At 46.8% G+C, this 21,704-nt stretch overlaps 1 protein-coding gene across 1 annotated transcript in view; it reads left to right on the forward strand.

Annotated features, from left to right (window-relative positions):
• The first annotated feature begins 1,382 nt into the window (after positions 1 to 1,382).
• The window catches only part of Grp170 (hypoxia up-regulated Grp170 co-chaperone protein), a 31,395-nt gene continuing 11,073 nt past the window's right edge, over positions 1,383 to 21,704 (forward strand). Inside the window, exons 1-13 of the mRNA XM_077706927.1 lie at positions 1,383 to 1,541; positions 1,812 to 1,906; positions 2,417 to 2,481; positions 5,899 to 5,930; positions 6,033 to 6,111; positions 8,478 to 8,709; positions 12,444 to 12,572; positions 12,887 to 13,064; positions 15,286 to 15,472; positions 16,010 to 16,144; positions 16,584 to 16,802; positions 19,719 to 19,903; positions 20,440 to 20,581. Coding sequence (XP_077563053.1) covers positions 1,831 to 1,906; positions 2,417 to 2,481; positions 5,899 to 5,930; positions 6,033 to 6,111; positions 8,478 to 8,709; positions 12,444 to 12,572; positions 12,887 to 13,064; positions 15,286 to 15,472; positions 16,010 to 16,144; positions 16,584 to 16,802; positions 19,719 to 19,903; positions 20,440 to 20,581 — 1,659 coding nt within the window. The 5' untranslated portion in view covers positions 1,383 to 1,541; positions 1,812 to 1,830. The remainder of the gene's footprint in view (positions 1,542 to 1,811; positions 1,907 to 2,416; positions 2,482 to 5,898; positions 5,931 to 6,032; positions 6,112 to 8,477; positions 8,710 to 12,443; positions 12,573 to 12,886; positions 13,065 to 15,285; positions 15,473 to 16,009; positions 16,145 to 16,583; positions 16,803 to 19,718; positions 19,904 to 20,439; positions 20,582 to 21,704) is intronic.

Raw genomic sequence — 21,704 nt, forward strand, 5'->3', positions numbered from 1 at the left:
CCAAGGCGTCTTTGTTCGCCGCTCCTTTGGACGATGAACTGTGCAAAAAGTGGGGACAAAATTTGGGAAGACTGGACAAACTCTTGACCATATCTTCAGCCGTTGGTGAGCGCCACTTTGAGCCCGAGTGCTTATTGCGTGATTACATCCACGTAATAAACGGCTGTAAAGTGCGACTTGTACGCGGGAAGCTGTCACTGGCTCCAGGTGCTGTACCTACCATCCTGCCTGACTGTGCTTCGAATTCTGCGCGGAGCATGCACGCGGAAGCCGCAAAGGAAAAGGCGGACAAGAGTTTCAGTTTCGGCAGCCAGCAAGCAAGCTGAAGAGCCGAAAAAGGTGAGGTGCACCAGCCACAACACGAGGCTCTCTCTCCGCAGTGCTCATCAAATGAAGTCGCAAGTTCTGTGGAATGATGCTTTCACAATGAGCCATCTTCAAGAAGTCAAGCTTCCTTCAAAGCTCTGGTGCCGGCTAAATTGTGCCGACGATCGAAACGTTCGTTTCGCTATACGACATCGATACGAAAAAAAAAAAAGCTAGACATTTTCACGAGAAATCTGTGCTCTTCTATCCACATGACGACAAAGTGTCGTCGCAAACATTCTTTTCGTGGTGTGTTATGCGGAAGCGGTGACATATATTCCCTAGCTGTTGCGAACAGTGTGCTGCAAGAAGCTGACAGCAGTTCGGCCTGCAAAGGGGCCATGACAACTAGGAGGTTTAGTGATGTATTACACGTGCTAACACAGAAGCTGCGATCTCAAACGACACATTTGGAGACGCTGCCTTCAGCACTAAGTGCCTGGGGAAAGTTTCCTCTGAAGGTAATTTGTTTATTGCAAACTTTGCTGCTGAGAAAATCAGCCGGGTGCTACTGGACGCGTGAATACTGGGTATAATTTGCTTTTGTAGAGTGAAATTCACAAGTAGGTTCATGCCGGGACTTTATTACAGTAAATATAAAAAGTAAATCCATTCGTAAAGAATTAAACATAGCAGTTGTCCGCCGGCAGCACATCGAACGCGTACGCTCGCATCGATCGTCGGCGCAGGTAGCAGACGACACCAAACAACTCGATTTATAGCCGTTTCCCTACCGCTCAAACGGGCAGATTTGCAACAAAACGTTCCTAGCAAGGTACGGAAATGCCAGACACGAGTAGCATTTTTTTTTTAAGGGTTAATTACTACCCAACATCGGAACAGCGACAGCCTGCCGCGGCGGCGCCTTTCGAAGATGGCGCAGCAGCGCCACCTGGTGTTTTCTACACAGAAGAGCACGCCCCTTCCTCGCCGTTCGCGCCACTAGATCATTCTAGTTCACTATAGTTGACACGGTACAAATAGCGCAGTCCGTGCTCAAACATGGGGTCCACGTGTCATTCAACCGGATATCCGGTAGCGAGAGCCCAATCACCCTTCGCCACATTCCCCGGCCATCATTAAAAAACTCCGAAATTCGTTCACCGGCGGTCTCGGTCATATGCAGCGCAATGATTTATAACTTTTAATATCGGTTGAAGGCATACAGTAGTCAGGTGAGTGCACGGCTGACCGACTTTTGTGGTACTCTAGTCTGGTAATAAGCTCTCGTCGTCCGGTGAGCTCGATAACGCACCGCCGGTGTCTTACCAATGAATGAAAGTTGCTCGGTGCTCGCAGCTGATCGTTCAGTCTAGAGCTGACCTGTGGCTAGAACGCGACGGTTATATGTATGGAATGTTGAGACTTTTGCTAGCGCTGCACGTTTTGGTTGAGCGTTGGGATTTGTGCTTAACCGTATGTTTTCCTCCGTGAACTAATTTCAGGTAACCGGGATCAATAGCAATGGCTTTCCCGTCAATCTCGCGGCTGCACCTCTCATGGTGCATCGTCGCGCTGTGTATGGTTAGCTTTAGCCAAGGTGAGTGAAAAGCTCTTTCCGCTTCTCGCTGCGTTCACACGTGCCCGTAGTTAATTTTGACGCCTTGTTTTCGGTGACGTCTTGCGCCATACTGGAGCAAGCACTCGTAATGTTTACACAAGACGTGTCGTCGCGATGCTTGGGAAAACGGGCTGTACAATTCTGCGCAATTTCCGTGCCCATATGTCCTATATTATAGTCCTATAGTTTTCGTGCCGTTTGTGTAGTTTGCGTGACATGTTGTCCACGTTGCCATACTGCTACACATGGTAGTTTAGTTTGACGCTGCTGCTACTTTTGGTTCGCCAGCTTTTAAACTTAAGCAGTATTGTCCAAAAACTGAAAGTGCTCTTTCGACACATTTTTTTTTATTATTTTGCTCGGGGTTACGTCTGGAAAGGCGTCATATTCAAGCCCAGAGGCTCCCTCGCTACAAAGGATCATTAGCGATGGCGTAGAAGAGTGGAGCTTTATGGCGTGTGCTGACCACGATATCATTCTTCTTTTCAGTTGAAGGCATTGCAGTGATGTCGGTAGACCTTGGTCTTGAGTGGATGAAGGTTGCCATTGTTTCTGTAAGTCTGATTTGATTTTGCATTAGTTATACAACTCGGCAGAACGGGGTTAACTTTGATAACGGCCTCTTAACAGCATATATGGTACTTTACTGTATTGTGTAACTTTGATTCCAACCGAAAACCGGTGATGTTTTATGAGTTGCACTTCGAACAACTGAAAGGTTATAGTGCTGTTAAAATGTGTAACACCACAACGGTGCTACTAGTACTAGTATGAGCGAATCGCCCAGCTAACCCATACTTTAAGCTCGTGCATTACAAACTGTTCAATTCACAATATTGCGTAGTACTTTGGATTACCTCGAACTACATAGTGCAACCATTGTAATGTCTGAACAAATTAATTTAATGTTCACAAAAATTGTTAAGGCTTCTGAAGTGCATGCTTGTCTGTAATATTTTTGCAAAAAAAAAAAAAATGCTTGTTTGTAACATATCTACCTAGCATGATGTAGTGTTACAAATTTTCACACAATTAGGAGCCCGTTGGCGATAACCACTGACCACACTTGTCAGCATGCACGTCACAAGCCATGCTTGCTGATATAGTATACATCTTAGAAGTTAAAAGTAATACCCGTGCCACACGTACACGAAAAATGACATTAAGTGCTTAATGCCTTAACTTTTAATGCCATTAATTCGCTGCTACACGCAAAAATCTAATGCCATTCGCTCTAATGTCATTTTGGTTTAAGGAGTTCAGCACAACTCATTTACCGTCACGAACAACTTAAATCTGCCTACCCTCGAAGGGGATGAGCACCAAATGAAACCAACGAAACTCTCAGAACCAGAGTGTTGACGCGGAAACGTAGCTAAACTTCGAAATAAGGCGATTTTTTTTGTGCACCCTTGGTGCCGAAGATTTGAAGAAGACGAAGTTCACTAAAACAGAAGCAAAAGGCAAAAAATCGTGTCACTCGTCGTGCTATTGTCGTGCTAAATTTTTCGGATTGGGTACTACTGGCAGCTGATGAAGCCACTTTTAGAAATGGCTCACACCATTTTTAAGAAAACACTGTTTCTCATAACGTTTTTTTTTTCACAAAAAAGCATCTGTAACCCTTGGAAGATGTTTTTCTCTATGTTAAAGACTTTAAAATATGAGTGAATTTCTCTTTTTGGTCATGATCACCATCATGCCTAACACATTAATGCCTTTCCGGTTTCGCGTGTAGCATGGCCCGACCAGTTAATGTCATTTGGCATCTTAAGGCCTTCAGCACTTAATGTCATTTTTTGTGTACGTGTGGCACGGGTATAATAAGAAATTTTATAACAAAGTTGAAGTGTTAGTCAAAATTGCTTATAAATAGTCGCTGCTATATGATAAGCACCTGCTTCATAATTACAAACAAGAATTTATATAAACTTTGTCATACGTATTATTTTGTTCTAGCCCATTTCTTTACAATGTTCGAAGTGCTCAAATGCATATGCTTACCAGTGTTGTGGATTTTCAGGCCCACGTAACATCCAGGCTGAATTTCGTATTGTTTACAATTTAGTTGCAATGGAGGTTGAGAAAGAACAGCCTTGTACTTAGATGGCTGCGGTGACAGTTATGTTATTTTATGAAAATTCAGAGCACCCCTTGAGATTAGAGAAAAAATATATACTGTGTGGCTGTTTACAAAGTGTGATTACAAAACATTTTATTGGAATCCTCTAGTGTAACTAAAGGATTCTAATGTTAACTATCACTTGGGTGCAAACGTTATCATTTAATTGCTCCATGGAATCAGCCATGCTTATTGTATGCAGTCCATTTATTTTTTTGTTGATTGATTTTTTTCCCATATCATTAGCTTATTGTTGCTGTTAAATATATTTCCAGATGTCTTTCTATAGCTTTATTTTACAGCAAAGCTCTATATGTCTTACGTGGCATGATTTTTTGTATCATGCATCGCGCAAAAAACTATGCCCTGCTCGTGCCTTGCCTTGCCACGTGCACTTGGTATTTTGTGCGCGATATTCATTGGTTCCAGCCGCACGTTGCTGCTGTTGATGTTGCTACTGTTGCTCCTTGTAGGTGTACTCCTCTTCAGTATAGATTTGGCATTATGCATACAATAGAGGCTACCGTATTCGTTTATGCTGGAAAGTGTCATAAAATGATATATGGGAAGACATCCAGAGCGTTTTGACACCAGCACGTCTGCTTCATTTGTCAACACACAATACAAAAGGAGCCACCAAACAGGGCATTCCATTTGTGTTTCGCTATCGCAAAGCTATCTTCACTTCATTGTACATCAGTCTGTGGGTACTGATTGACGATGTTAGACCTCAAAACGTAATGTTTGGCTTAACATCACTCTCGCGCACGCAGGTGGAAAGCAAAAACGCCTGTGTGTACGAGATTTCTGCACACTATAAAGATCCCCTGGTGGTCAAAATTAATCCGGAGCCCTTCACTTCGGCGCGCCTCATTGCCTGCATTGTGTCGCCGCGTTAAACCCTACAATCGATCAATCAGTTCTGGCGCACGCACACGTTCCCCTTCCCTCTTCCAATCGTGACACCACTGCCAAGGCTCCGCCTTACATTCGCGGAATCCGCGGAGGTAGGCTGTAAGCTCTTCCGCACTAAAAAAAAGCTCCTGGTGTCCATAACTGTTGAATACGAGCTAAACTGGTTTTTGTGCCCAAGATTATACATAAACTGTAGTCGCACATAATACTTAATTCAGAACTGATTGATTGATTGTGGGGCTTAACATGCTGAAGCAACGTTTGGGCTACGAGTTGTTCCGTAGTGAAGGCTTTGGATTAATTTCCACCACCTGGGGATGTTTAACATACGCCAGAATCTCGAACACACAGGCGTTTTTGCTTTTCGCCTCCATCAGATAAGCAGGTGCCGTGGCCAGGAATCGAACCTGCGTCCTTGTGCTCAGCAGCACAATTAATTCAGAACTCGTGATCCACTTCTGCTGCACTATGATTACCTGCAGTACCTTTCTCTATCACACCATCAGGTACAGCTTAACAAAGTATGTTCACTTACTCATTCTTAGCCACAAACAGTACTACTGGCACATAAGAGAAGAGATCATTTGAATTCATCAAATAGCATGAATCTGTACAGCCTTGCTAGCCACTCATGTTCATAGAGTGGAATGGCTCCTTATTTCCTTATTAAAACCCTTTACAGTGTATTTTCAATTGTCACTTAGGGGCAATGCTGCCATATACTAATCGCACTGAGAGACCAGCTATGCGTACAGTACGAAGTATTTTGTTTTGACCATATCATAGGCATAATGTTTTAGGACTTGGTGATAGTGATGTGCTATTTTAAAAATTATGTCATTTTTGGTACTTAATTATGGTTTATTAGAGCATATGGTGTAAGCACACACCCTAAGGAGTATTGTGAACATAACAAAACATTTTGTCTTTCTAGCCTGGAGTTCCAATGGAAATTGCATTAAACAAGTAAGTTCTTCTTGCTCAATGTTTCTTGCAGAGTTCTCTGTGTAGCAAATTCTGTTATTTATTCCTGTGCATTATGTCATCTTTATCTCCCCTTTCCATTAGGGACTCTCAAAGAAAAACACCTGTTGCCATTGCATTCAGAGATGGTGAACGGCATTTTGGAGACCAAGCAGTTTCAACGGTGAGTTGCCTGCGAGGCTGCATTGACCTAATAACAATTATGCTACTTATAACGCAGACCTAAGCTAGATATTAAGCAGAACAGATGAGGCAGTGGTTACTTTCCCACCTGGTCCTGGTCCTTGTGACTTTTGTGTGCGATTGGCGGCCTTCGGTTAAAGCCACTTCCAAGAGACGTAAATGTCCATTTGTATGCTGATGGCGAGTTAACACACTGGTAACTTTGTTTTTATTCCCCCTACGGCATCACTGCTGAGCACAAGTTTCTGATCTAAGGTAAAGAAAACTTCTTACAGTACTGGAATCGCGTTGATGAAGTTGCCAAAGGCTAATTATTTCAAATTAATATAAGTTGTATTTTGTCTTCTGAATCTTCATGTATCCCTCCTGCCCTCCTCGTCTGCTTTTGCACTAAATGTGGTGTTATCACCTTTCTTGGGAACGAAGCTGCCAAAAGTCAACTTACCTTGTGTACTCGTACGATGAGACAGGTCGACGGGGCAGGATGCTTTGTTGCAGTGCTCCTGCACTCCGAGCTGCCTGTTTGGCCGTTGTCCCGCTTCGAGGCTACCTGCAACTCCAACCAGCTATAATCACCGAGAGTGGTGCCCTCTCTTGCCGTTCTTTGAAATTCCCCTGCCAAAGAAAGTGGTTCAGGCACTATAAACAATGGAGCTGTAGTAACTAATAGGCTCTGAGTCTACACGCGAGGTTGTGGGGCTGTTAATTCCTGGCTGTGGCAACTATATTTTTGATGGATACTGAATCAAAGTGTGTCCAGCTTGACTTGGGTGGGGGTGTCGGGATAGAGGGGTAGATATGGTGGAGAATCCCCAGTAATTGAGGTGTCTGAGGGGAGGGGGTGGTTCCTGACGCCTTGTGGATCCACCTTGGGTTAAGCGCAAAGGCTTTCCTGAGGTTGTAAGGTTTCGGTCTCGTTGCAGAAACACAGTTCGGCTCCATTGACCCACACACCTTATTTAGGGGGCCGTGAACACACAATACAAGTTTGCTTAGCCTGAAAGAACTTCCCTTTGCTAACTTGCTTTTGGCACGAAATTAGCTTCTTAACCAAAAGAAAATGCAAGGAATATAGACCAACTTTCAGGTTTCTAGCTAGAGTGATGCAATACGGGCAGGAGTGACATAATATGGGGCAGTACTAAAAACATTTTTACGAGTGTTTTAACTGCTTGATAGTGTTCTTATGATACAAGCAAACGGAACTGGAGGCCCCACTACAATTGCCTAGTAATGTTTCTTGGTGGTGGCTTTGGTCTTTGATGTCAGAGAAATTGCTGAAACGGGGCTAGGGCATTGCCACTGCTTGTTCTTTTTTTGTTTATCTTGACTGTTTCTGGGAAGTTTGTGATAAAATTGGTATCCTTGTCATCGACAAAGCAGTTTCCTTTAATGAACCAAACTTGTAATTTGAGTTGCTTTGACTACGTCATAGCACCTTATAGTTACCATGTGCAAGTTTGGTGCATAAGAACATTCCCTGCATGAATTTTGCTATTTGGAAAGCATCCCAGCAGCACCCTGTGCTTCCCTCTTCTTTCCTTAGCCTCTTGTCGTCACTTTCCGTCTGTTCCCCTGATGTACACAATGGCTTAAACGAAGGACCACATAGCGACATAATTGTTCATCTAAAAAAGTTGATGGACGACAGTTGCTTTTCTGCTATTTGGACTGTGCATCAACATGAACAACATGCGACCCATCAAATTAATGGCTGGACCCTATTTAATTACATTTGTGAGCTCATCTTGCCAATGCTTGGGGCTGCTGTTAGATTGATTATTAGGTATTGATTTGCTTGTGTAACGGTATAGTTGGAAGTATATGTAAAGTGCCTGCAATAGCCTTGAGGATTGCGGCGTCCCTGTAGGTGTTGTCACTGCACACATCCATATGCGCAAATGGGTCATATGTGTATCTTAGATAGCTCGGCAGCAAAGAAACAATAAGAATTGAACTGTATGGGATGTAAACAAAAGTTCCTAACGGTGCCACGGATTTTGCGATTTTCTGCTGTGCCACTTTGCCTAAGTGCTTGTCAGTGGCGTCAGTCTGTTGATAACAGGGGTGCAAATGTTTCTTGATTCTTGCAGGACCTCATGTATGACGACACGGGGAACTTGTGTACTGACGAAATGCTGATAAAATGGTGTGCTTGAAATTGTGGTTAGCTATGCACGAGGTTGCACTTTTAATTCCCTAATCAGTTGATTCCTTAAAGGCAAGAGGCAAAAATGGTCGCGTTTCCTGTATCTTGGTGCCAGGAAGTAGACCCCCAGGCGGTCGGTCAGCACGAGTCTACTGTGTGTGAATGCCCCGCTCGACTCTCTTGCTCGTGTGCCCCAGGGTGTTCGTTTCCCGGACAAGAGCTACTCGCACTTCCTGGACCTCCTGGGCAAGGAGCGGAACAACCCGGTGGTGAAGGAGTTCGAGCGCCGCTTCCCCTACTATGATCTGGAGGCCGACCCCCGGACGGGGGGCGTGCTCTTCAGGCACCCTGAGAACATGACCTTCAGCCCCGAGGAGCTGCTGGGCATGATCCTGGCACACGCCAGGGAGTTTGCCACCAACGCGGCTGGTGAGTGCGGGGTTGTAGGGGGTCTTGCTTCGCTACCCCCTGTGGATGCTGGAGTAGGCATAAAGGGTGGCACTAAAGCGCTGGAACCCTCGCTAGCTAGCTAGGATAGGCAACGACAGGCTCCAAAGGGCTGAGACACACAAAGGGCCTTCTTAGCCAAGTAGCACAAGTACTTGCAGAGTGATTGCATCAGCAGGGCAGTGTAATTACAGTATACTAATGCACACCTCCGTGACCAGCTGCAGGCGTGCTGGGATGGTCGAGGCTACACATGAGTGCAAGCAAGGTAGGCCCAAAGGGCCTAACCTCGGTGTCTGATAGCGGGTTTGAAGGCTTCGTTGAGAATGAGGCAGGGGCAGCATGGGGAGTCAAGTAGCGTGTTCCCCTTGCTAAGCGCACCCACCATCCTTAAGACGGCGCGGGGGAAGTGCGGAGGTTCCTAGGTTGTGGGGGGAGCCTCGTTGGCAGAGGAGCAGTTCTCGCCTGCCAGCCCGTAGCTCGCATGCTATGTCTTCAGCGCATGCAGCACGCATGCAGCACGCTTGCAGGAAAAGGTAACGCAGGTGTAAAGGACCCCACAGGGGATAGCGGGTGCCCGCCTTTGTGTGTGTTGTAGTGAACTTAAAGGAGCCACGAAGAGAAAACAGGTTTGTTTTATTCGAAAGATTAGGTGTTTCATAGTACCCCAAGCGCTTTCCCGGAAGCAAATGATGCTTTATTCACTGAGAAATAAGGCAATTTAAGCCAAAATTTTAAATCTCCCGCTAAAATTGAACATTCCGTGACGTATACAATGGCGTCATAGAGCCGGTCCATGAAACAGATACTTAGTATGTCGACTCCATATAGCACCCACACGCGGGAGTCTATCGAGACGGCGGCCATTTTAAAAATACTAGTAAAACCTAGTGCACCCACAGCCCTAGTCATGGAATCGCCTGATCCGGAGAACAAAACTCTCGCCGAGGAGCTCGGGCTTGCATTTAACAACCTCGCACCACAAAAACGCTCAATGCTTCTAAGTGCACGAGGGGCAAGAGTTGTGGGATACGCGGTGGACGGGAAAGCGACCATTCCGCGATAGCCACAACAGATGAACGCCCAGCCGTCGGCACCGCTGCCTCGTCAGCCCCGTCGCGACGGACGAATATAGACTGGTACGTATGTGCCGTATTTTGATTATGGTTAATAATAGTTCAATTTCAGTAGCAGTATCACTTATGCCAGTTGGCCGGTGTCGTGTATGGAAAGCCGTTCGCGCGAGCTCTCTGCTTCGACCAGAAAGATACGAGCGTCAATGTGCGGTGTTTACGGCATTTTTTTTCCCAAGGTCAGAGCGATTTGACGAAGTCGGCGACGGGCGCCAGCATGTCCCAGGAGTGAGCTAACGTAAGGGTCCCTGCTGTAATCACTTCCTCGGAAATGAAGCGAGCACACTCGTACTTCCTTTAGCTCTCTTTCTCCTCCGTTTGCAAAGTTCACAAAACGTAGCCACTTGCTTCGCCTAGGTTCGTCGTTGGGCAGCACATGAAAGGAGATCTCCCCACCGGCGGGGATGTCGCACTCCCTCAACGATTTGCCCGTACTAAATGGGCATTTCAAAACGCAGCAACGAAATTTCATTGTAAAGTACTCGAACAAAGTGAAGTTTTCAGTGGTTGTAAACTGGAAACGAGCTCGTAACGACAGCAGCAAGCCAACACCATTCGAAACTTACGCGACGACTGGCACTATCTCGTCGCTTCTTGCTGTTCCTTACTCCCCTCGTTTCTATTTTTACCTTTGCTGGTTGGCGATATGACGGCCAACCTCCTGTGAAGGGATTACGACAGGGCAATGCTACTTTTTCTAGTTTCGGTTCTATTATTGCGCGCCTAGAGGCAGTGGCGCTGGGGAAACACTCCTCCTCTCATTTTTTTTTTTCTTTCCGCTTCTCTCCGGCGCGACTGGAGGCGCGCATGCGCGGTAACGGTCACCGCAGTTGCTGCTTCCGCACGGCCTGTTCTGTGGCACGGCGAGCAGCGAGGCCGACGCGCGTCTCATGTAGTGGGCGATTTCTCGTTTGTGCTCGATGTGCTCCCTCGGACATTACGGTGCTGCAAAAGGGACGCCAAGAACACCAGGATGAATTGTAACGCGAAGACTCTTTGAGTGCTGTTAGCAAAAGGTGAGAACGTCGTTCGTATGCCGTACGTGAAGCTGAGCTGAAGGATAGGACTTGTGTCGTGCATGTGCTGTGCTTGAAGACAGACAACCTTGTTTGTGTTGTATTGGTCATCGGTGTTTCTCGCTGCACGTCGCGTTCGCGAACGTAACTCGAATAAAGTGTTTAAGTGATATTCGAGCTGGCGTCGTTACTGCTCAAGCGGCGTGGCTTCGTGCCGTCGGAGCGAGGCTTGCCCATTGGAGGCAGCGGCAGCGGGGTGGCGGTGGCGGTTGCCGGGTGGGAATGGGGGGGACACGGGGAGGGGGGGAAGGAATCCAACCGGCATGAGAGGGGAGAGCGTTACCTCTCCCCCACGCAAGCTGCGCGCTCTCGCATTGTTGCCATGGCAATTACAACGCCTTCAAGGCCAACATGGTGGTGGCGTTGCTAGGGCAACAACAACGCAGTAATGTTTCCCCAGGCTCACCAGGGGAGAATATGCCGTATGAGTCGCAATTAGCCCGGACGCTGGGTTGAAGGCTAAGAGTCCGCCTCCTGATTACGATACGAAGCAAGGTCGCGGCTGTGCGTGCTGGAACGGTTCGTTGGCCCCGAAGAGCCTCGAACCCGAAAATTCGTCTGCGCGACGGCGAGATGTCGAGCTCGGCCGCCGCTAGTTTCGTACGCATTGGCGCACACGCTTGCGAGTTCGTTCGGACCTTCAACCGTTTACTCCACCGTTCTTTGTCATAAAAAGAATGTGCAGTATGTTTCATGGGCATTGAGCTCGCTATGCAAACTGTCAGCCCTGCCTAACATGCGTTTGCTTTTGCCGGCCTCCGCCAATCGCAGAGCATTCCCAAGTGACATCACAGGTTCTGTTGCGGAAAATGAGCTGGTGGGTCGCATGGTCATTTCCTTTTTTCCTAATTATGTAGCTTATTTGAGCGAAGTTTGCGTTATAAGTGGTGTCGTTATGGTTCTAACGAGGCAATCTTTCGAATGAACCAAACTTGTGTTTTCTCATCATGGCTCCTTTAATGCAGTTGCCTTTACAGGGAACACAACTAGAGCTGAAAATAAATGGCGAGCAAGACAGCATGGCCCTTTCTTTTGAGCTCAGGAAGCATTGTTGGGCCACTCTGGAAGGAATTTGGGTGTGCCTACATTGTGTGCCTACATCCCTTTTCCAGATTGCGTCCCATCCCTTCTTCACCATCTGGGTCACAGCCTCTGCAAATAATGCACTGCTTTTGCACTTGCTCAGAAAAGTTTTTATCGCATGGTGACCTTGCCATGGTTAGTGGGGGGAAATGTGCAAGCCCATTTAGAGTGTCAGTTAGTTGCACGTGGATGCTATTGTTGTCAAAAGAGGCATAATCGTATCAAGCACGGTGGATATAACCCACGCAAGCAGCATGCCTGGGGTGACTGAGCTAGGTAGGAGTTTTGTTATGCTTTCATGTTGTCATAATGGCCTGCCAGTCACTTACTTGCAAGTGGTTGGATTATGGGAGACTTGCAGTCAGAGCTTTTCCTCCTGTGGCTGCATCGCCTCCATTCTTTCCCCACGTGTCCGTCCTTGCAGGGCAGCCAATCAAGGATGCAGTGATCACGGTGCCGGCATACTTTAACCAGGCAGAGAGGAGAGCACTGGCCCAGGCTGCCAGCCTGGCGGGCCTCAAACTTCTCCAGCTTATTGGGGCCAACACTGCTGGTGAGGCTTGTTTTTCCCTGCCTGCATACTGGACGCTAAAAGGCCAATTACGTATTCTCAAACTACATGAACGCTGCTGTTGCATGTACATTTACAGCAAGGGAAAAATGCCCTAAAGGTTAAATGGACAACAGCCCCCTAATTTTTATGCTCTTTGATCGGTTGAGTTCTGTGCAAGCAGCTGGGCTTGAACCTCTTGCTGTATTTAGTGCTGTAACAGTTGTTCCAACAAGTATGCTAAGAGTTCCGTTATAGATTTGAAGTGTTGCTTTGTTGACAATGCTCTCTCTCTCCCCTCCATTTGCCTATGGCAGCTGCTCTCAACTACGGCGTGTTCCGCCGCAAGGAGTTCAATGACACCCCGGTGCACATCCTGTTTTACGACATGGGTACGGGCAGCACGACGGCCACCATAGTGGCCTACCAGACAGTCAAAACCAAGGACCGGATCCTGGCGGAGCATGTGCCCCAGCTGTCCATCAAGGGCGTTGGGTGAGCCTCTCTACTTGGCAGGCAGCCGGCCGTTGGAGTCGCTGCCCTCTGCCAGCACTGTTAATATGCGTGTGAAATGCAACGAGGAACTAACCGGCTGGCTGTTGTGTGCTCAAGGATGAAACAAATAGAAGTCGGGGCATGGCAGTTAGTTTGCTATTACTTTTTAGATTGAATGAAATCAAGATTAGGTTCTCTCGTAGACCAATTGCCTGACTACAGGTAGACGATAGGCTTGCACTTGCTGAACCGCATGGTGGCTACTTTGATTTCGTGCCGCACGACCTGCACTTGCTGTGTGGGGGTTGGGAAAAGAGCCGGGAACTTTGTCGACATGGGCCTGAGTGGACCTCTAAAATTAGACTGCGCACCTCGGCTGCTGAAAGTAGTTGCGGGGTGTGGGTCCTTGTAATGAATAACTGGAGTGGAGCAAGAAAGCTAGATGGGACATGCTGATGCTTGCTAATTCGTGTAAAAAAGATTTAAGTTGTAACAGGGGCTGCTCCTTGAATGGTAGAAAGCATACATGGCTGTTCATTGTGGATGTCGGGATAAGCTAACATTATTATAATTGTAAAGATAAATGCAGTACCTGTGCTGTAAGGCGCATCCATGCAGTAGAGCAGCCTATTTTTGAAGAGAACCCTGTATCAACTGAAACCCTTCTTTCACTGTGCTTTTTAAATTTGTGTTGTAATGTTCACTCTCTTCCGGGTTGCATAGACATGCATGAACGGCAAAAAACAAATGACAAGAACAAAAAAAAAAATCGGAGCCTTTCTTAAAGGGACCCTGCAACACTCTTTGAGCAGTGCAAGTAAACCTGCGCAACGTTTAGATTACACTGCCAGGAATACCTGAGCCAAATATTACACGTGCACGTGAAGCGGTGAGCGCGCAAATCGATGTGAAAGACGCGGAAAAACAAACCGCTCTCTCTTCAGTTGTCCTCATTATGCATGGCCTGAGGGACGTCACATAGGCCATGGCTGCCCGATCGGCTGTCACTGGTCAACTTCGCGAGTAGATTCTCTCATTTCCGTCGTCGTCATCGCTGTGTACGAACCTCTTCTATGCCTGAACCTGTAGGCACAGTTTTGCCGTTTATTTTGTGTTTTGAGTACGCGCGGAGTTTGAGTGATGAGCTCAATACTTCCCTTTCAACAGGACCACTCGACTACAAACGTTTATTGCTTCAAAAACGTCCTACCAGCCCGAGCGCGCACTTGCGAGCAGGCACCCATGCCTGCTTTTTTGTGGCACCAGACCGGAAATAGGCCCCTCCGCGTTGCGGAGAAAAGGAGAGAACTACCCGGCATGTGATATATCGAAGGCCGCCGAAGAGAACGCCGCGAGCCGCCCCCTCTCCGGGAGAGAGCGCGCAGCTTTCGTCGCGTTGCCGCGGTCGAGTTGAGAGGGAACGATTATGCGCGATTTCTCATCGCGCGTAGTTTCGTTAATTGTGAACGGATTTTCATAATTCTTGCGGGAGGAGATTTCTGGGACAATAGACTTTATCCCAAAATACATTACTAGTAGTCGATGGCAAGTGTTGCAGGGTCCCTTTAAGAGAAAGATAGTTAAAATGCGAAGTTGCTTTGACTGTTTTGGAATGTTGCAATCAGAAAGATGTCTGCTTCATAATGTAAGGGACCCAGGTTCAATTCCAGCTCAGGGAAGTGCCCCATGGTTGGAATCTCCTTGAGGCGCATCAAGTGTCTCAAGAAAACATTCTTTAGGTACTTGATGTGTTTTTGCTTGCCATCATCATTGTTTTGTGAAACTTATTGTGTAAAGTTGGCCTTGCCACAGTGCATTACGTAGCAATATCGAACACCATCATTGAGGCATAGAAAGCTTTGCTTTAAAAAAAAATTGCAGAAACTTCCTAGTGGGAATTAAGTGCCCACATTTCTGGCAAACACCGAGCCTCTTTAAAGTGTGCTTCACCACTAAGCGCAACTGCCTTGCTGAGAAGGTCTTCTTACAGGGGAAGTATAGGCGGTCATATATGAAAATTTGAAGACCACAGGGGGCTTTCTTGTAGCATTTCCTTTAGCGCCAAAAGTGTGATGCACAAAGTTACAGATGGACAGACATGTTTTCTCGTTGAGTCCACATAAAAATGCTTACATACTTCAAAGTCTCGGCAGCAGACGAGTGGTGCCCAGACAGAGAGAGCTACAGGGTGGTGACTTGGGGCCCTGTGCGTGTCTACCAGGTACGACCGCTTCCTGGGTGGCCTGGAGTTCAAGCTGCGGCTGGGTGAGCGCTTTGCCAAGGAGTTCAGTGCACTGAAGAAGACCAAGCAGGACGTGTTTGACAACAAGCGGGGCCTGGCCAAGCTCTACAAGGAGGCCGACCGCGTCAAGAAGGTGCTCAGTGCCAACACAGAGCACGTGGCTCAGGTGCGTATTCTCCCCTCTCTCGCTGTTCATGACTACTATTGTGGCCTTTGAACAGATGGGGAATCAAACTGTACAGGCATGGCCATCAAGTGCAGCCGACTGCTCCGGAAAACAGACAAGTGTGAAATGGTGACTGAAAAAGCAGATCTTGTAGGGGGAGTGAGTGGGCAGATTGATTTTGAACTACGTGATTTTGAACTATGTGGCTACTGTGGTGTTTTACTAACAAAGGCAACAGCTGCAGGCCACAGTGTTACTCTGTGTAGGCTAGTGATGCCCTCTATCGGTGCAAAGGCAAAACTTGACTGGAGCCACTGACACAAGCGTTTATTGAGCGCACTGGTAGAATACACAGCGAGTCCCTGTGGATTAGTGCGGGCAAGGCACTCGTGCTGTAGAAGCTTCTTGTAAACGATAGTTGTTTTTCATTCGGTTGTGAACTTGCGTGTGTTTCCGTCGTACTGTTTCGTCATTGCTGGGACTTCCCGTAGCTGGGACTGGTGTCTGCCCTGCAGTGTCTTGGTTGGTTGTTTGCAGGTCGAGAATGTCATGGAGGATGTGGACTTCAAGCACCCAATCACGAGGGCAGAGTTTGAGGAGATCTGCGACGACCTGTTCAAGCGCGTGGCCGCACCCATTCACATGGCCCTCTCATCTGCTGGCATGAGCTTGGTAGGTGTTGCTCTTCTAGCACGCACTGCAGTCCTCTCATTTCTATGTGTACTCTCGGGCCGTCGAAACCATCCACACGTATTTTTGCGCCATTCTTGGTTAAACACTGCTTTTCTTTTTGTCTGTTACTGAAGCTTAAATTACCTAGATGCCTATTGTTTTTGGGATTTGAGTCTCCAGACTCCAAGAAATGGCTAATTGCAGTGCACAGTAAGCGTAATAAAATCACGGGGCTGTAGACAGTTCCGGAGATAGAAAAGAGGGCGGGATGCTCTTGTCATTCAAACAGAGCTGTTCTTTTTATTCTTTCTTTTTGTCATATCTCGTCCTGTGCTAGCTAATTTATGTTTACGTTACCTCTTGGTGCATTTTGTGCAGCGGTGTGACGTAGGTGTGGGCCTTGTACATGAAATCACGCTGTCGTTCTGCTGCCACGCAGGGGGAGATCGACCAGGTGATCGTGGTGGGGGGCAGCACGCGGATCCCACGCGTGCAGCAGGAGCTGCATACGGCCCTGGGCAGCAGCCGGGAGCTGGGCAAGAGCCTGAACGCAGACGAGGCTGCGGCCCTTGGGGCGGCCTACCAGGCGGCCTACCTCAGCAAGGGCTTCAAGGTCAAGCAGTTCAACGTCAAGGAGGCCTGCCTCTTCCCCATACAGGTGCGGGGGCCTTGTCCTTTTCGGCGTGCCTAGGGGGCACGTTTGCAGTTCTGGCCGCGAGTGCTTTTGCCGATAGTACTATCGCATCTGAGCGTTGTTGGAATTACCTTCCGCACCAAGGTGAACTGAAAGAGCAGGCAAGCTGTCTAGGAAATGCGCGTGGCTTGTTGACTGCAGGTAAATACCGAGTGACACTGTGCTTGGTTGGCTGGTATTTGCACTGCACGGTTATCTGTGCCTACTGACACGTGAAATGAAAGACAACATATTCTTAGTAGCAGTGTTCACTGGTACTTGGTCCACAACAGGGATTTAACAATTTTGTTCCGTAAAAAGTAATAAGAGTGTGTTTAATGCTTTTTACTTGCTCTCCATACAGCAAATAGTAGAGTTGGTACTGGTTCTGAAAAATTCCGTTGACACCTTTCAGTGAGTAACAGGTGTCGGGGGGTTCTTTTTTTGGTGGGGGTGACACGAAATCCATATACTGTGAAAACCTGCCTATATAGTAAAAATCTCAATAAATAGAAATCGGTTTTAAATGAACAGTCACCTCGCAGTTGGTTGGTTTTGTATCGAGGCAATCTAAAAAAAAATCTCGTTAATGAGTACTAAAATTTTCTGACCACTGCGCAAAAAGAACCAAACACAGTCTCAGAATCCCATCATAAAGTCGTTTTTTAATAACAAATGAATCGCTGTTTCTTCTGTATTTCAGGTGGAATCGGTAAGTGGACTATTGACATTTTAAAAAATAAAATGATCTGCAGCTTACTTTTGTGCAGTACAGTTTGTACTTATGGTGTACCAATCCTCTTATTAGTACCTAGATTTCGCACCATGCAACGCTGAACCTAATCTCTCTCGAAACGAAACTCCTGATAAGTGAAACATGTTTTCTCGGTTCCTTGAGGTTCTGCTTAATGAGAGCCCACTGTAGTGAGGACCTACAAATACGAGGTGGCATTTAGGGACAGCGAAAAAGAAAAATAAGTATCACCTGCACAAATTAATAGTGAGGAAAACTTGGTGAAAACATTTATTTGCATCACACTGTGCGTTTCACTCGTTGTCCTCAGCTGCACTGTCATAGGACGTTCTTTGTCCAAGAACTGCTTCCAGAGATTGTCACCTCCTGTGCCATCAAGTACCTTGAAGATGCTGCACTTCTTAGAAGTGTGAAATACAGGGTGCACTGGAATTGGAATGCTTGACCATGCTGCAGAAGTCTTGTGGCAGTCTCTCCATGGAATCAGCCGGGTAGCTCTGAAGTGTGTCCAGTATGAGGATGTGTGGGAGCGACGGCTGTGCCTCGAGCAGGCTAAACTATATGGGTTTGAGCCATTTGTGCTGCTGGCACCTTTTTCCTTGCACCTCGCGACAGCAATTTTTGGTGGCTTGTTTTCTTTTGGTTGCATCTTGCACTTGAAGGCATAAAATGGGCGACCGGCCTTTGTCCGAGACATCACTGCAACCCACTTCTGCTTGTGTCTGCTGAGCCATACTCAAACCTGCTTGGAGCACTTTTCCTGCACATGTGCAGATTCACTGTTGTTGGGTCTGTTCATCTGCCGACCCAAGTTCTTGGCCTTGTGCAATGAAATAATGTGGCGGTGGAAAGCCACAAGCACATCTTCGTACAATTTGGACAGCTTTTGTGAATCAACTTCCTTTGGCGGCATAAAAAAAATCGAAATCTGGCATGGTGCATGTTGGGAGGCACGGGGCTTGCTCTCTTTGAAGTCAGAGTGTGGGATACCCATCCCTTTCCTTTTTGCAAGATCTGTGGTTTTTGTCTGTAAAAGTAGCAGGCTCAAAGCTTGGTGTGCAGCTTGGTGTAGTCACACGGAACTCTGTCAGGGGGAATTTAATTTCCGGAAATGCTGCATACGTTGGCCCCTGAACACTTTTTTTGCATGCCTTTGTGCATGAACAGGGCCTCCTTTTCTCCTTGCCAAGTGCGACTACTGTCCCAAGTTGGAAACTGCCTCTCAGGGGCACAGTTGCCGATGTTTTTTGCGGCTAAAATCGCCTTCTCCTTCAAGGTAAACGAGTACTGTTTTTGCAGTCCCAACATCTGGCTTCTTTACTGCGAAGAAAAAAATGTGGCTTCTCGAAAGCGTGCACTTTGCATAGATAGCTCGTGTGCTGCCGAAGAGCGCACCTGTTTTAAGTCGGCATGCAATGGCAACCAAACCTATGATGTCACTGGGTGGCCCCTCCTGTAAGTGCTGTAAGCTACAAGGCTATAATGCAACAATAATGAAACAAGCACAGTGAGCCCAATTTTTGGCTTTTCAAAGTTTTGTTTGGATCCAAATATAATACCAGGAGGAAATTTTAGAAACTAATAACTGGGAAAAAAATCCCTCACATAATGTGTGGATTTTTCACGGTTCAAATGTTTGTTCAAATACTTGTTCAAATGATTAGATGGTTTTCGTAGGGGGTGTTTCCGAACGTCTGTGCAGACAAGTATTTCTGGGGATTGAAATTGCTCTTTAGAAAACAGTTTGGTAGTTGAGGCCTAAATTGCTACTGCGGATGCCTGTTGGAACTGCCGCTCCCTTCCACATGTATAGGATATAACCATCGGTGGTGTTCCTTCTTGTTCTGAGCTAGTGAAGAGTGGCTGCTGCTCTTACTTTGGCCAGTCTTGTCAAAGGCTGCACATTAATTTTCAAGGGAACACCGCGTAAACCAAGCCTTATGCAGTGGTTGCTTCTCCAATGCTGCATACTTTTGAAGTGTGTCATCGCTTCTTATCCACGTAACAATGTAACAATGCCTGTATTGCTCTAGCTGTTTGTAGTATCCGTGGTGCCTCTGCCTATCATGCCCACCACTCAAGCCCACTGAAGAAGGGAGGTGGTTCTTCCCAGAGCTGACCCCTTGTGCATTGCTGGTGACTGGCAGGTGGACTTCAGCCGAGAAGTGGACACGGATGGCGTCAAGAGCACCAAGGTTGTTCGGCGAGTCCTGTTCAGCCGGAACAACCCGTACCCCCAGAAGAAGGTCATGACCTTTTCACGCTACACCACGGACTTTGACTTCTCCATCAACTACGGTGACCTCAGCTTTCTTCCCCAGGGCGAGCTAAGGCAAGTGGGCTCCTAGTTTTTTTTTGCAAGCCGTGTTCAGAGGCGTGCCCATGTTTGTAGGGTTGGTTTGTTTTTTGGCCCCGTTTTTCCTGTTGGGGCTGACTTCAGACAGGCGTGAAAAGGTCTAGTCTGTTTCGTAATGCTGCTAGGGAAGATTCGACAAGGTGGTCTGTTGCAGAGCACTGTCAACATTTCACTCTCAAAGACTGCTTTAACACGTGCCGGGCCAAAAGGAAAGTAGAATTACAATAAAAGTGTAATGATTTTAATATAGATTGTTGTTCACATATTTACTTATTCTCAGTGAAAAAATAGGACTTCAGCAGATTAATCAGTTCACTGAGCAAGCCTGTTATGTGGTTGGAAGGGAAGACAGCTTAACAGCAACGGCGGAGGACTTTGAGATTGTGCCATCTTTGGAAGCGCAGCATGATCTTGGAAGTGCATTATATTAGAGGCTTGTCAAATGGGACACGATACAGTACGCTTGTAGGGGCCCTGTGTGAGCCTTTGCTTTTGCCCCCTTGTGCATGCAGCAATTTCGGCTCGCTCAACATCAGCACGGTGTCTCTGACGGGTGTGGCTGAGGCCCTGCAAAAGCACACGGATGACGCTGAAGCCAAGGGCATCAAGGCACACTTCAAGCTGGACGAAAGTGGCCTGCTACACTTGGATGGCGTGAGTGTTCCTGTTGCCATCACTCGGCGGAGCTCGCCCAGTGGTCACCCAATCTCTCTTTATTGTGCAAACTCCATTCCATGGGATTCGTCAGGCAACTTTAAATACTATAGCTCCGAAGTCAACACAGCTTACTCAATTAAAAAAAAGACTAAATAGATGCACATTTATGTGTCCCGTAGATCCTCCCACCAAGCATGTCAAATGCTCTTTCAATTCAGCCTGTAACTGCAATTTCCTTCTTGCACTTTGTGTGTTGCCACAACTTGCATGTGGGGTACCTGCAATAAGTGCTGTTCATTGTGTTGAGGTGCCCGGGATCTGTGGCTTGCTTAGACCTGCAGTGTTAAAACAAGCAACTTTGTTAGAACCTTTGCTGTGCACGAACTCATTTTTTTTCCCAATGTTGTGTGCTGCTGTTGCTTTGTATTTGTGCCTGTTTAAGATTGCTTGCTTTTTTACATTCCCTGCAGCTAGTATGCTTTAATAGGACTAGAATATCTTCATCACTCATTTCTGTGTTTGAGCTCTCTGTTCAACGCTTTCTCAGCTTGTGATCTATGCCCTGAACCTCTCATTCTTTTCAACCTTTTTGCATGTTGTGCTGTGTGCTTGTGTTAAGTGCTCTTCCCTTGTTTCTCGCTTGCCTTTTATGCTCCCTTCAAGGGGCCATGAAGACAAAATGCAAGTTTTGTTCATTCGGGAGATTTCTTTGTTAAAATAACACTGACACCACTTTTAACGCAAACTTCACTAAATAAGCTACATAATTAAGAAAAAAGAGAATAGACATGCAGCTAACCAGCTATTTTCCCACACTGAACTTCTGACTTATTATGGGCAGCTTGTTGCGGTTGGCTGAGGTGGGCAAAATCCAGTGAAAATTAAACAGAGATTACAAGCTTACGGGACGAGCTATTTTAACTTAAATTTGGAGCACATTCTTTTTATAGCGGTAAGAATGGTGGGTGAACAATAAAAGTTATGAACGCACACATTAACATAGAAGCACCAGTGCATGCGCATTATGCCGGCTGAAGCTGCATAGCTGTTCTGTGCGTTGGGCCTGTCTGACATAACACTGGCCAACTTGCATATGCAACATCGCCACCTACGTGACCCT

This window comes from Haemaphysalis longicornis, unplaced genomic scaffold (genome assembly GCF_048455015.1).
Source record: "Haemaphysalis longicornis isolate Haplotype H1 unplaced genomic scaffold, Haemaphysalis longicornis Haplotype H1 scaffold_4, whole genome shotgun sequence".
Lineage (NCBI taxonomy): Eukaryota > Metazoa > Arthropoda > Arachnida > Ixodida > Ixodidae > Haemaphysalis > Haemaphysalis longicornis.